This window comes from Watersipora subatra, chromosome 9, assembly GCF_963576615.1.
Source record: "Watersipora subatra chromosome 9, tzWatSuba1.1, whole genome shotgun sequence".
Taxonomy (NCBI): domain Eukaryota; kingdom Metazoa; phylum Bryozoa; class Gymnolaemata; order Cheilostomatida; family Watersiporidae; genus Watersipora; species Watersipora subatra.
In genome coordinates this window covers 32,327,996-32,344,388 of record NC_088716.1, presented here as the reverse complement: position 1 = coordinate 32,344,388, position 16,393 = coordinate 32,327,996, and the positions used below count along the sequence as shown (strand labels likewise).

The 16,393-nt window shown below is 40.1% G+C and overlaps 1 protein-coding gene across 2 annotated transcripts in view; it reads left to right on the top strand.

The window, feature by feature from the left end:
• LOC137403865 (WD repeat and coiled-coil-containing protein-like) overlaps positions 1–5,219 on the top strand; it is an 86,335-nt gene extending 81,116 nt beyond the window's left edge. For both annotated transcript variants that reach the window (XM_068089959.1, XM_068089958.1), the window contains one exon: positions 4,114–5,219. In XM_068089959.1, the coding sequence (XP_067946060.1) occupies positions 4,114–4,598 (485 nt within the window). In that variant the 3' untranslated portion in view covers positions 4,599–5,219. The remainder of the gene's footprint in view (positions 1–4,113) is intronic.
• The last annotated feature ends 11,174 nt before the right edge of the window (positions 5,220–16,393 follow it).

The window sequence follows — 16,393 nt, the reverse complement described above, 5'->3', positions numbered from 1 at the left end:
AAACAAAACTTGTTAAAGTAGATTCTTTATCAGGTCACGGTTACTTTTCAATTCAGGCGTAATTTAGGTGTAGTCAACTAATTGCACTAAAAAGTGATTATTTCATCATCCTAATAGGAGCAACCAAATGGCACGTAAATGTTAATGCAAAAGTAAAAAGTCAGAAACAGTAGTGAGTGGCAGTAGAATGTTTTCGTAACAAAGACCCGCGTGGTTGTGTGCTCAAATTTTTTACCTCCACCAGGGTGAGTGTATCCACCGAGATGAGTGTATCCACCGGGGTGAGTGTATCCACCGGGGTAAGTGTATCCACCGGGGTGAGTGTATCCACCGGGGTGAGTGTATCTACCGGGGTGAGTGTATCCACCGGGGTGAGTGTATCCACCGGGGTGAGTGTATCCACCGGGGTGAGTGTATCCACCGGGGTGAGTGTATCCACCGGGGTGAGTGTATCCATCGGGGTAAGTGTATCCACCGGGGTAAGTGTATCCACCGGGGTAAGTGTATCCACCGAGGTGAGTGTATCCACCGGGGTGAGTGTATCCACCGGGGTGAGTGTATCCACCGGGGTGAGTGTATCCACCGGGGTGAGTGTATCCACCGGGGTGAGTGTATCCACCGGGGGGAGTGTATCCACCGGGGTGGGTGTATCCACCGGGGTGGGGTGTATCCACCGGGGTGGGTGTATCCACCGGGGTGAGTGTATCACGATGTTGAATAGTACTCACACAGCGAATGCCTTCGCACTGATATAGCGAAACGAAATGGCATCGAATGCACCCAGATTTTACCATTCAGAGTGGATAAAACTCCGAACCCACTCGGAGCGTAGAAACACTGAATAAGTCCTACTGTTAATTTACCCATTGGCCTGCCAGAAGGCAAACCAGAGAGCATACCTCGCTAAACACTTTTAGTTTTCTGTAAGTCAAAAGAATGAAAGTTCAAGCAGTCTAGACCAACCAGTCTCACGCGGTTGGTTAGAACAATAGGCCCAGGAGATTGGGGTTACCTAGGCAATCACTAATGACTCTCCTGTACTGCCCTGAATCACCAAGCATTCTGCCAGCCTGCCAGATAGAACCACCAGCTCTCTTACGCAAACATCTGTCCAAGACTCGCTCACTCGTTCCTTTCTGTCTTTCTGTGAGATGTATTGTAGATGGATTGAGATGCCTGATTGGATTTTTATAGCAGCGGTTGAAGGGTTAAGGTTTTCTGCTGGAACAGGAAATATGGTTTGGAGAATATAAAGGCATTGTGATGAGCGTTTTATTACATTTTCTTTTGCCTCGGTACAGTTAATGAGCATTCATCAGTATTTTAAGAGGCCTTGTCACCATAACACCAAGGGAATTATGGTTACAAATCATGTCCTGTCAAAACTGCACACACACTCAAATCTGGCCCCTTGCCTACTCAACACGGCAACAATTAGTCTTATATTATTTTTAGACAGCCAAAATCATCATTTTTCATCCTTTCTCTCCGTTTATTAATAAGTTTTTCGTGCCATTCTATCATTCGTCATGGATGCTAAAAAGTTCCTTATCTCGATCGTTTCAATTAGCTGTTTGGAATTTTTATGGAATATTTGTAAGCGAGGCCCATTCCTCTTACCTCCCTCACTTCTAGCAGTATTTTTTGATTTAATTTCTGATAGACAGGATTCTATGAGTTTTAGCATTAATTATATAACTGTAAAGTTATCCAACCATTTGAGGATGATAGCACATACTTTTTATACAATCTATATATTCATTTACAATAACATAGCTTTATAATAATAACATAGCTTTATAATAATAACATAGCTTTATAATAATAACATAGCTTTATAATTTAGTAACATAGCTTCTCTTATATTTTGCTTGTGATAACGTGAAAAGCAATGCTGTTTAGAGGCTTGAACTTGCGGTATTATCTCTTCAATAGCAAAGGAACTTTTTGTACAATAGCCCATTGCTGGAATCAAGAAACATAGTGTACAAGATTGGCTCGCTCCTGAGTTACCAAACTTAGCAGCCAGTTCAAACTTGAGAAAAGAATCCATTCAGATATCGCCAGATAGTACATTCATTTCACATCAGGCGTTATAATAGAAGAGTTGTAACCTGTCACTAACACTGATCTTTGTGGCAGTGGTTATTCTATCAGTAAGCAACGCTGCGCTAAGAATTTCTGTTCTATTTATATAAAAGAAACAACTGGAAAGAAGGGCTAAAACAGCTAGAAGGGCCCTTCCAACTGAAGCTAGAAAGGCCCTTCCAACTGAAGCTAGAAGGGCCCTTCCAACTGTAGCTAGAAAGGCCCTTCCAACTGAAGCTAGAAGGGCCCTTCCAACTGTAGCTAGAAGGGCCCTTCTAACTGTAGCTAGAAGGGCCCTTCCAACTGTAGCTGGAAGGGCGCTAATGCAAGTGCGGTAGGTGCAAAAACGAAACAAATCTTGGATATAAAACAAAACTATAATGAAAGTTGTTCTATTAATCTATTTACAATAATCACGAATCCTTGTTAATGCTAACCGACCGCAATAATAAAATCAATATCATCACGGCTATATGCAACAGGTTATATGCAACAGACTATATGCAACAGGTTATATGCAACAAGTTATATGCAACAGACTATATGCAACAGGCTATATGCAACAGGCTATATGCAACAGGTTATATGCAACAGGCTATATGCAACAGGCTATATGCAACGGGCTATATGCAACAGGTTATATGCAACAGGCTATATGCAACAGGCTATATGCAACAGGCTATATGCAACAGGCTATATGCAACAGGCTATATGCAACAGGTTATATGCAACGGGCTATATGCAACGGGCTATATGCAACGGGTTATATGCGACAGGCTATATGCGACAGGCTATATGCGACAGGCTATATGCGACAGGCTATATGCGACAGGCTATATGCGACAGGCTATATGCGACAGGCTATATGCGACAGGCTATATGCGACAGGCTATATGCGACAGGCTATATGCGACAGGCTATATTCGACAGGCTATATGCGACAGGTTATATGCGACAGGCTATATGCAACAGGCTATATGCAACAGGTTATATGCAACAGGCTATATGCAACAGGCTATATGCAACAGGCTATATGCAACAGGCTATATGCAACAGGCTATATGCAACAGGTTATATGCAACAGGCTATATGCAACAGGTTATATGCAACAGGCCATATGCAACAGGCTGAGGCAGCTAAATGATTCCACAAGCTACGTTAACATCTCGACCACCCCAACCCATTGTTTGCCCATAATCTTCATGTTAGCCATGATATCTTGGTCAGACATGCCATCTCTCTGAACTCGATAATGCTTTAGATCAGGGATGGCCAAATAATTTTGGTCAGGATTCGCTACAGCCAAATCTGACAAATTAAAGATCCACAACGAGCTGAAGATGTGCATTTTTCTTTTTACCATATCTAAACATGCAATTATTTGTGTACATCTTAAAACAAAGCATCAAATACGATTTTAAAAACTTTGTTTATATACATCGCTGAATAAATGTGCTGTAATAAATATATCTGATATCAGTGAGAAACATGATGAGCGGGCTTTAACTTCACAATACTATCAAAACACGGTTTCCTGCTGTTTACAGCTACTCTTAAAGCTCATGAAGAGGAGTATTTGTGAGTCGTGTTCTATGATTGTTTATCACAAAGTTCGTTGCTAAAAACAGTGAATTTACAAAAGTTCTAAGGAGTTTACAAAAATCTTTTTTAAACCAAATTTTTTAAAAAGTGCTTCAAAAAATATTTTTTGACAGCTAACTTGAAAATCTGCAAAAAAAACTACAGTGATCCGGATCTAGATCTGCCAGTCGGCCATAGACTATTTACTTGTCCGTTCTGTCAAATCTTTATATGTACAGCTTCAAAGTTGTTTTCTAAAACAAATAATAGGCACATCTGATAGTTTTAGAGAAAATGAAACAGCGCTATGAATTATTTATTTTTTACATTTCCGTTGAATATTTATTTCTCAGCTCTTTCACATCAATTCATTGACTTGTTCTCTGATAATAAGAAGAGCCAAGATGTGCTGTTGTAATAACCAGTGTGTTTCTGTTGATACAGATGACCTGCCACTGGTGCTGACAGAGAACTTGGATGGTTACATACCGCTCAAATTTGAGACAGGCAAGGTTTACAGAGTGTCATGTGATGTTGCGTCTCGTGGAGCTCAGTCTTGCTCCTCGAGTAATCAAATTACCGCCTCTCCACCTGTCAAAACACGAGATTCGAGAGAGAAAGCTCTCTTTGATGGAATACTGTCAGCTTCTGCAGACGAAGAATTGAATTATGCTGCCAGTTCAAAGGATGTGTCTCAGCAGCCACAGGTCTCTGGGACAGCAGCAGAACGACTCAAGTCCATCATACAAAATGACAAGTCTGGTCATGTTCTTAAACGGTTGCACGCTGCCTCCAGGGGACAAGGGCAGGCAAGGCTGCCCGTTGAGGAGCCTGTGAAGCCACCTCGAAAAGGCACCCCAGGGAAGAGTTCAAAATCTGTTCGAGGAGATGATGGCGGGTCATTTATGGATGTTACAGCGGCAGTGTAGCCTAGTGTAGACGTCATCAGTTGTTCAGAGCTGCTGAATTATAAAATCCTTAGTTTAGGATGAAGAACTAACTAAAGGTTCTCATGAGTTTCCATTTGTGGCGGAACTTGAATGACGAAAGGCGCTAACAGGCTTGTCAGTGGTATTGTCAGTGAAGTACCGAGGAACCCACGTGTGTGACTTTATTGTGAAATGTTCATCTCCCATTTGTATTTCCCTTTCTACTTTTATTTTCATGCAAACCTTGGTGATTTTACTGTATCATGAGTTGTCTATGAATGTTTACGATGAGCCGTGTGATTCTCAGTCAAAACATATACGCTGACCCTACGCCGCGCATTCCGGAACAATCCTTCAGCCCATTATATATATTATATTATAACAGGTTTTGCATTTTCTTAGCGACAAATTCTCATGATCAAATACTTATATTCCTTATGCTATGCCAAAGGTCTTGCGTTCTCCGCACTATTTGCGAATGTAACAACTTTTGCAGATTAAGATGTATTTTTGTGCAATGTAATAATCCTTCATGAAATCTTTTTTATATTAGTATTGCTCATGCTCAGTGAATATTTTTGTTATAATTATGAGTATGAAATAAATAAAATATGAATTATATTCATAATAAGTCCATAACTGTCTCATCTTTGTAACATACCAGAGTTTATGTAATCAATCACATATGTAATAAATGGATGACTATATTATGGCTCCCATCGAGCTAAGGCGAGGGCTTGTACCTACTCACCCCCAGCTCACCCCCAGCTCGGTAACATTAGTTTTGACACTCCAAGCTAACAATAGACTAGAAACCACAAGATGCAGGTTTCTCCTTTCCTCTGTACCCATGCATCTGCTCAGCACCAACAACCTCTCACATCCTGCACTGACTACACCTAAACCCCCCAATCGTTATTCTTGTGCAACCTCTCCATCTTCGACGACTCGGCTCTTGTCTCCTCGCGCATCAGTCGAGTCCGCACACCTGACCCGTCCAAATTAATCGTCCATTGTTAGGTGGAAATGACTCGGACAGGAACGTTATTGATGTAGGATTGATTAGAGATGCCACTGTTATGCAATGAAGGTATTTGGCAAAAGTCTTTGAACGTTACAATTTTATCTATAAATTTAATTTACTGTTGTACAGGCCCTACTTAGATTTCTCATTTGATGGCTTTAGATATGGGGCAATCAGTTTCTGTACTTATCAAAGCTTTCTAGCAGAGGAATAGCTGTGTCATCACTCCGACACGTGAGCTTTGTGTTTGGCACAAGGTCTTACAAATGTCGCCCAAGGAACCATCTTTAGAACATTGCATACTTACTTCTTTATTTTTTAGATTTATTCTATTTTGAAACATTTTATTTTATCACTGCAAATATCTTTACTTTTTGTACTTGTCTGCAAATTGCCTGTCATATTTATTGCTTTGCATCGCTACGGTTTTGTAAAATTGTGTTGATCTGTTAGTTTCGACTTTTTCATGAGCAATATTTTTTCGATTGGTTTTATCCTTCAAAATTGTATAGCAACAATTGTATCAACCCATTTTTAGCAATCTTTGCAGGCTCACCACCGAGACATGGCTATATTGTTACTGATCCTTCAAGGTATCGACTTTTTGATGATCGAATTCGTTCGACTCCACGAGTCTACAGATATCAAAGGTATTTTGGGACATGGACAAAAAATGATTAAAAATTGCCTTTATATTATGAAAGTAAAAATATCGTTAGGTTAATGATGCCCTAGATATTTTCAAACTACAAAGCTATGATGACCAAACTTCGGATAATACAAAAATTTCAACATAACCCCATTATTAAAATTCGACCTGTTCAGCTACTCCAACAGACATCGATGCCCTTACACATATTAGCTCAATATCACTGAAGGCTTGTTGCCTTCTGTTTATTGGATCACATGACTGCAGTGACTCATGAGTGAAGGCGCGTTACTATGGTGTGTGTCGTAGCTATGGGGTGTTGGAAGGTTTATAGATGATTGCCTGGTATTGAGATTGCGCTGTTTTTTTGTCCAATTTCACTTCTTCCGTCTTTGCTCTTTCAGGACTATCCATCTATTTCACTCAGATGCAAGCCGGGTGGGATGAGCAATTAGGCACAGTTTGTGAGAATAAATTGTTTTCGTCCTGTGCACCACGAGTAAGCAACACTATGTGGAAAAAAATGTGTCACCATTTTTCGGTTTACAAGGCGGTTTAGCCAACAACTGCACCCTCTTCGTTTGTAAGCATGGTAAAAAACTTGATGTTCTGTCGTAAGAAAATAAGAGGAACGACAATTATAAGGTATTACGATGAAAACAAGCTAAAATATATCAAGCATTACTTGGTCAACTGATGACCTCTATCCATTGGTCAATTGCCAGCAGCCATTCATTGGTCTGTTGCTGACTCCCACACACAGCTAGAATATAAAGCAGGCCACCATTTCTAAGTCCGTAGTTACCCCATAAAGGTTACAACTCACAGAAGATGTTGCTACCGCTTTGACTGACATCTAGTGAAATGTATTTGTGTAAGATCACGTTTGCAACTAATCATGCATCTACTATAACACTATAAACAAACAAATGATGCTACAGAGCTGATGAGTTAAGGGTTGCTCTTAGCAATTCAACTGAAGCTCTCCATGTTTTAGGCTACAGTTATGAGAAGCAGCTGGCATAACCAAAGTATAAAAACTCGCAACAAAACGACTCCGATCATGCTCATATCAGTTCCGTCAGGCAAGATTGAAACTTGTATTTGATTGGACAGCATGTTTTTATCAAATGTAGTGTCTATTTTATTTTTTTACAAATAATTGATTCAATTGTTATTGAAAAAACAACAAATCGAATCATGCGATCACCAAATAAGAAATAGATGAACCGATGCCAATCTTCTTAGTTTGGTTCTACCCATATGGCCATTGCCTTGTTGATCTCCACAAGTTTCGATTTGTTTGCATGTTATCAAGCTGCTCACACCCAGGGCTTTTACTGGTAGCTCATTCATAATGAATTTTAAATGCTTTGTGTGATGCTACGAACATTGTCTAAAAACTTACAAAAAATGCAATGCTGTTCATGATCTTCGGAAATGGTATATGACCAACTTCACTACAAGATAAAAAACATGTCACTAAATCAATAATAAGTAATTGCTTTAAAAATTAACTTCTGCATAGCATATGACAGGATATTGCATAAGGCGAGAGGCTCAGCCATTGAGCAGACTACAGACATTTCTTGCCAGCTCAAAAAAACCATAAAAACTGGTTGATATGCAATTATTTGTGTATCAATCACCAATTTTTTACAGGCGTGCATCCACAAAAATGTAGTAAGTCTATTGTTCGCAAACTTCTAAACCTTGAAGTATTGTTCAACTGTGGATATCCCGAACCTGTATTTGATCTTCTTGTCATAGAAACATGTAACATAGATCCTGCCAAATAGCGAGAGTAACATAAAATAGACTACAGTAATCCCTTGCGGTAAAAACCATGATTTTATCAGCATTCAACTTTCCAGCTCTTCGCACTTTTTGAAAATTTCTCTACTAACAGTTTGATCGTACATGTAGATGATTAAGCAGCGCGTCTTATGGAATTCGACTCAGTCGGTTTAGGAGTTATCTACCCAGCCGATTTAGGAGTTATCTCAGTCGGTTTAGGAGTTATCTCAGTCGGTTTAGAAGTTATCTCAATCGGTCACAACATAATGTTGATTCCTTGCTAGGGTGCCTACATGACATTAGCAAAGGCCAAAAATAGCTTCCTTGACTTGTATATGGAATGTGTAGCTCTGTGGTAGTTAGTACACTGAGTGGTAGTTAGTACACTGAGTAGTAGTTAGTACACTGAGTAGTAGTTAGTACACTGAGTAGTAGTTAGTACACCGGGTGGTAGTTACTAACTACCACTCATGTTAGTACACTGAGTGGTAGTTAGTACACTGAGTAGTAGTTAGTACACTGAGTGGTAGTTAGTATACTGAGTGGTAGTTAGTACTCCGAGTGGTAGTTAGTACACTGAGTATTAGTTAGTACACTGAGTGGTAGTTAGTACACTGAGTAGTAGTTAGTATACTGAATGGTAGTTAGTATACTGAGTGGTAGTTAGTACCCTGAGTGGTAGTTAGCACCCTGAGTGGTAGTTAGTATACTGAGTGGTAGTTAGTACCCTAAGTGGTAGTTAGTACCCTGAGTGGTAGTTAGTACACTGAGTGGTAGTTCATCAAGCATTTCAATCAACACCAAGTTCTTCGACCTTTGACCCCTCCATAACTGATGACATAAGATTATGGTCTATGAGGACAGAATTAAAATAATTTTTTCAACTAGTTTTAGTATACAATACCTTCTATTCAGCACTTTAATGAGAAGTGCACAGATTCTAGTTTCAATTGCTTCTTGTCAATGACTTACATGAACTTAAAATGTGCTACAACGCAGCAGCCTCTTATAACTATGTGCTTATAAGAATATTGTGTCACCATGTCACCCAAGGTACAATTAGTTCTGAGAGTAAGAGAGAGAGAGAGAGAGAGAGAGAGAGAGAGAGAGAGAGAGAGAGGGAGAGGGAGAGGGAGAGGGAGAGGGAGAGGGAGAGGGAGAGGGAGAGGGAGAGGGAGAGGGAGAGGGAGAGGGAGAGGGAGAGGGAGAGGGAGAGGGAGAGGGAGAGGGAGAGAGAGAGAGAGATGTGCTCTTCGCCATATCTCACACCTTTGCTAGTCATTTATTTACAGCTTAACACACATTAGCGTCTGAACAAGATGCAGTAATGAGGACATGAGAAGCCGTACATATGCAACCAGCTACACACACAAGCCTTTTGACAACGGCATCGACTTGATGTACCGGGTGGCACTCGCATGACCTCTAGCAATTATTCTATTTCCAACTCACTCTTTTCTCAGAATGAGTTGCTTGTCAGTGCCAAAGCGAGAGCCGCTGAAAGAATAAATAGAGCTGCTGTAGATGAGAAAGGGCACCTCTGAGCAAGAGTTTTGCAGTTGTTCAGATAGTGGCTTTTTTCATCTCTCACTGACGGCCAGATAAACACAGCTAAGCCTTCCACAATTATATACAGAAACTAAATATAAATATTTTTTAGTATCTTTATTGAAATTAGAATTACTGTGCGATATGATTTATTTTTTATTCACTGTTATAGCCCTTGGTATAGGCCTACCCATCGCTTACGGAGTCTTCTGTCAACATTGAACTTTCTGTTCATTGTCATCGAGTTCATATGTTTTTATAGTTTTTTTCTCAACTTTTTAGTCACGATCAAGTTTTGCTAATTTTAATCTTGAAACATTCCGGCAGACCAATCACCTCAAACATCACAAACAGCAGACCAATCACCTCAAACATCACAAACAGCAGACCAATCACCTCAAACATCACAAACAATCAAAAATGATAAGAAAATACTTTTTGATAAAATCTACTAAAATTTTGGTTAAGTTCATCTCTAACCTAGCTAGCGTTAGGAGTGGTACATAACCTAGCTAGCGTTAGGAGTGGTACATAACCTAGCTAGCGTTAGGAGTGGTACATAACCCTAGCGTTAGGAGTGGTACATAACCTAGCTAGCGTTAGGAGTGGTACATAACCCTAGCGTTAGGAGTGGTACATAACCTAGCTAGCGTTAGGAGTGGTACATAACCTAGCTAGCGTTAGGAGTGGTACATAACCTAGCTAGCGTTAGGAGTGGTACATAACCTAGCTAGCGTTAGGAGTGGTACATAACCTAGCTAGCGTTAGGAGTGGTACATAACCTAGCTAGCGTTAGGAGTGGTACATAACCTAGCTAGCGTTAGGAGTGGTACATAACCTAGCTAGCGTTAGGAGTGGTACATAACCTAGCTAGCGTTAGGAGTGGTACATAACCTAGCTAGCGTTAGGAGTGGTACATAACCCTAGCGTTAGGAGTGGTACATAACCCTAGCGTTAGGAGTGGTACATAACCCTAGCGTTAGGAGTGGTACATAACCTAGCTAGCGTTAGGAGTGGTACATAACCTAGCTAGCGTTAGGAGTGGTACATAACCCTAGCGTTAGGAGTGGTACATAACCCTAGCGTTAGGAGTGGTACATAACCTAGCTAGCGTTAGGAGTGGTACATAACCTAGCTAGCGTTAGGAGTGGTACATAACCTAGCTAGCGTTAGGAGTGGTACATAACCCTAGCGTTAGGAGTGGTACATAACCCTAGCGTTAGGAGTGGTACATAACCCTAGCGTTAGGAGTGGTACATAACCTAGCTAGCGTTAGGAGTGGTACATAACCTAGCTAGCGTTAGGAGTGGTACATAACCCTAGCGTTAGGAGTGGTACATAACCCTAGCGTTAGGAGTGGTACATAACCTAGCTAGCGTTAGGAGTGGTACATAACCTAGCTAGCGTTAGGAGTGGTACATAACCTAGCTAGCGTTAGGAGTGGTACATAACCTAGCTAGCGTTAGGAGTGGTACATAACCCTAGCGTTAGGAGTGGTACATAACCCCAGCGTTAGGAGTGGTACATAACCTAGCTAGCGTTAGGAGTGGTACATAACCCTAGCGTTAGGAGTGGTACATAACCTAGCTAGCGTTAGGAGTGGTACATAACCCTAGCGTTAGTAGTGGTACATAACCTAGCTAGCGTTAGGAGTGGTACATAACCTAGCTAGCGTTAGGAGTGGTACATAACCTAGCTAGCGTTAGGAGTGGTACATAACCCTAGCGTTAGGAGTGGTACATAACCCTAGCGTTAGGAGTGGTACATAACCTAGCTAGCGTTAGGAGTGGTACATAACCTAGCTAGCGTTAGGAGTGGTACATAACCTAGCTAGCGTTAGGAGTGGTACATAACCTAGCTAGCGTTAGGAGTGGTACATAACCCTAGCGTTAGGAGTGGTACATAACCCCAGCGTTAGGAGTGGTACATAACCTAGCTAGCGTTAGGAGTGGTACATAACCCTAGCGTTAGGAGTGGTACATAACCTAGCTAGCGTTAGGAGTGGTACATAACCCTAGCGTTAGTAGTGGTACATAACCTAGCTAGCGTTAGGAGTGGTACATAACCTAGCTAGCGTTAGGAGTGGTACATAACCTAGCTAGCGTTAGGAGTGGTACATAACCTAGCTAGCGTTAGGAGTGGTACATAACCCTAGCGTTAGGAGTGGTACATAACCCCAGCGTTAGGAGTGGTACATAACCTAGCTAGCGTTAGGAGTGGTACATAACCTAGCTAGCGTTAGGAGTGGTACATAACCTAGCTAGCGTTAGGAGTGGTACATAACCCTAGCGTTAGTAGTGGTACATAACCTAGCTAGCGTTAGGAGTGGTACATAACCTAGCTAGCGTTAGGAGTGGTACATAACCTAGCTAGCGTTAGGAGTGGTACATAACCTAGCTAGCGTTAGGAGTGGTACATAACCTAGCTAGCGTTAGGAGTGGTACATAACCTAGCTAGCGTTAGGAGTGGTACATAACCTAGCTAGCGTTAGGAGTGGTACATAACCTAGCTAGCGTTAGGAGTGGTACATAACCTAGCTAGCGTTAGGAGTGGTACATAACCTAGCTAGCGTTAGGAGTGGTACATAACCTAGCTAGCGTTAGGAGTGGTACATAACCTAGCTAGCGTTAGGAGTGGTACATAACCTAGCTAGCGTTAGGAGTGGTACATAACCTAGCTAGCGTTAGGAGTGGTACATAACCTAGCTAGCGTTAGGAGTGGTACATAACCTAGCTAGCGTTAGTAGTGGTACATAACCTAGCTAGCGTTAGGAGTGGTACATAACCCTAGCGTTAGGAGTGGTACATAACCTAGCTAGCGTTAGGAGTGGTACATAACCTAGCTAGCGTTAGGAGTGGTACATAACCTAGCTAGCGTTAGGAGTGGTACATAACCTAGCTAGCGTTAGGAGTGGTACATAACCCTAGCGTTAGGAGTGGTACATAACCCCAGCGTTAGGAGTGGTACATAACCTAGCTAGCGTTAGGAGTGGTACATAACCCTAGCGTTAGGAGTGGTACATAACCTAGCTAGCGTTAGGAGTGGTACATAACCCTAGCGTTAGTAGTGGTACATAACCTAGCTAGCGTTAGGAGTGGTACATAACCTAGCTAGCGTTAGGAGTGGTACATAACCTAGCTAGCGTTAGGAGTGGTACATAACCTAGCTAGCGTTAGGAGTGGTACATAACCCTAGCGTTAGGAGTGGTACATAACCCTAGCGTTAGGAGTGGTACATAACCCTAGCGTTAGGAGTGGTACATAACCTAGCTAGCGTTAGGAGTAAACACACAGCTTTAATCATAAACAGACCTGTTTAAATTTTAAATGCAAGCCTAGAGTTTTGAGTAGAGCCCAGAGACCTGACTGTGTAGCTTTGAGCTGCAATAGAGGGTAAACCAGTGAAGTCAAGCTTTTAAAGTCATCATGAAAATATGTGCTTGTCGCGCTTGTTTTTACATAAATTTATGTTCTCTAATCTTTGAGTTACCGGAATTTGCATCATTGAACAAATTTAAAAAATTGTCATTTTGGTTTCTTATTTAAGATAAAAACAAACATACTTGAATTTCTGTAATATAAAAGTGTTTGTCACAATTTGACATCTTTTGTATTATTTAAAAATGATATTTGATATAAAAATTTTGACAATCTTAACTTGATTTTATCACTATTATACAGCAAACATGGTTCAACGATGTTGTTATTAATGTCTTTCCTCATCGGTAAGAAATAACCTCGTATCATTTTATTTTTAATAGTCATCTACAAATCTTAATTCCTCCCATGCCTTGCTAATAGCTTAAATCATGTTTTGACAGTCAGGCAGACTAAGTCAAAAACACTGATTAAAATTTAAAAAATACAAGAGTTCAAAGTTCATGTGGTTGGCGTGCTATGATCACTATTAAAGCTTTAGAAGGCAATGATGAGTTACATACTGTGTTAAGGAATTCAGAGGCTTGACAATGAGGGTAGCTTTGGAGCATCGATAAATATATAGGCATGAACTCACAAAGATCAACAACATAAGTCAAGTCGTTATATCGTTGTAATACATTTTTTAAGAATGTGCTCTGAAAAAACATTGCTTAGAGAAGCGCATCACTCCTCAAATATCGACTTTAACCCCTGTAAAAAGTAGTCATACCATTGCAATGCAATAAGTGTTGCTATGAAAAATTTCAGACAAGAAAATCTTTCCATAACTTAAAAAATTACCATTTGAAATATAAACATGTGTTTATAGATTTCTGCAACCCGTATTACTGATCTTGAGATAGCTGCTTAGAATGTGCCATGGACCAACTGAAGACTTGCACAAGACCATTCTTCGAGAAGGTTTTATTTGGTCATTCGATTGTGATTGCACATAAAAATGGCAGACAGCCATTAACAAAACTATATTATACAAATAAAACAATGACAGACACTAGTAGTGTGCTCACTTGAGCACAAGCACTCCAAAAATATTTCAGAAAGATTTTCATCTTTGAGGTTATGTTCAATGGCTTGCTCCAATCTTCCTGAACTCTTAGTAGTTCATGTGAAAACAATAACTGTGTGTATTGTTTCAAGGTCAGTCCCACTCAACACTCAGAGCATATGAGTAAGGGCAAGTTGTCAAACGATGTAAGGGCAAGTTGTCAAAAAATGTAGGGCCGAGTTGTCAAACAATAAATGCTGGAGTATATATTTATAGCCATAACTTTGTTTTATGAAATTTGTTTTTTGTTAATTCGTAAGAAACCAAACAATTGCACTGCAACGGTATTATTAATTTCGGCGTTTCTTGCCAAATAAATAACAAAACAACCAGGTATATGAGAGAGAGAGACTTTCTTTAGACAAATTCATTTTTTGCAGGTAGCTGCAGCAGATTAATCTGTATTGTTGTATTGACAAGCCCTTCATGCAGGCATGTGTGGTATTTAACTTGAATGAAGTAGCGATTAGGTTTGCTAGTGGTTGTCCCTTTTAGTCGACAGCATTTTAAGATTGGTATGGAAATATTGGCATTATTTATGATATTTTTTGTTTTACATTTATATATGTATAAGTTTTCACAGTCATGAGTAATCATCAACCAGCGGATGTTATTTGTTACACGCCGAACTAAAATGAAGAGACAGAAATCTGGAATTATTGAGTTGAACAAAAGTGTTTTAAAAGTTTGTAATCTAAGAGTATAACGAAGGGGTCACGAGTAATGAATTGTAGGTTGTAATGGCAGAAAGTTCACAAACTGAAGCATACTATGGTGGATGTAGTATGTGGGTGTCTAACATAGTGCTGACAGAAGACTGGTATGAACTTCTGCCCTCTATAACTACTAGTACTCAGGCAGTCCCATACGCAGTGAAAATTCGTCAGGTGTACTAGGTATGTGCACCCTTATTTTTTATTCAGAAATGTGATTGAGTGGTTCAGATGGTAGAGGGCTTGACTTTGAATCTGAATATCTAGATTTGATTCCTGTGCAGCGCAATACTGTTTTCCTCACAGGCTTAGCATGACTTTTGACAGGCAGACAAACTTTTATTATAGTAAAGACTAGATGAATTCCTGGCGTTGCATGGGTATTAAAAACAGCTTATAAGCTTTTGCAATTAATTTAGTTGCCTGCCACTCGCTATTAGCCTGGCACATTGCCAATGGCTAGTTTGAGTAAGCTAATATTGCTGAACTTACCAATAAGAGCCGTGAGAGCAAGCATAAAATGATGTTGCACAGTAACACGGAGCGGTATGCATATTTTCACCCACATAGTGACATATATCGCCCAATGAATTCATCAATCTCGCATAACTCAATGGTTTAGCATATCGGCTGGAGAGCGGGAGGTTCCGAGATAAAATGTTCTGGGATACGGATTCTTCATTCCAAGATTTTAATAACTACAACTGGACAGGCAGACATCTGAACAGATGACAAACTTTGAGATTTATAGATTAAAAGATATCTTTAGGTTGTAAAGGTACATCATACAGAATCTTCACATCTATTTGTTTTTGGTTTTTCTTGTAGACCTCCATTCCTCACATCCTCCCTCCATTCCTCACATCCTCCCTCCATTCCTCACATCCTCCTTCCATTCCTCACATCCTCTGGCCGGTGAACAGTTTGTCAACCGCAAAGGATCTTTATTAAACTAGCGGAGGTATGTTCAAAAACCTTACCTAAAACTTTAAACTCGTAAGATACTACAAGCTAAGCATATTATTATAACCTTATTATCTTATATACATGTATGAAAACAAACGACAACTTCTAGCATAGCCTTAGCTGCTTCAGCCCTAGAAAAAGGCTTCCATGCTTAGGATTTGGTTTGAAGTTGTTAAGTTACTAAGTTATTATGCATATGGAGCTTTCATCATTGATTTTCATGATGTATTTTTCCACAATTGTTTTACTTAATGAAAACATAAAATTCGACTAAAGTTGTATGGTATAGCTGGCTGCGACTATACTCAAAGGCCAGTGAAAGTATTCTGGTTGAACTCTTAACTAGAGCCTTTAAAGTGGAAGCTTCAAAAAATCCAGCAATTATACTCACTTTGATTTATCTCGGAGCGTTTAAATAGCCTTTCTCAAGACACTAATTGGTTCTCAAGACACTAATGGGCCAGTAAATTTTTATAGTTTACATTGTTGGTTCTCTGATTTCTCCTAATGAATCTAAACTCTTTGAATTGTAGATCACAGAAAGTGAACGAATCTCTTTTATAACTTGGTGATTCATTTTCGGGTTGTGATCCAGGTCTGTATCAGGTTTTGC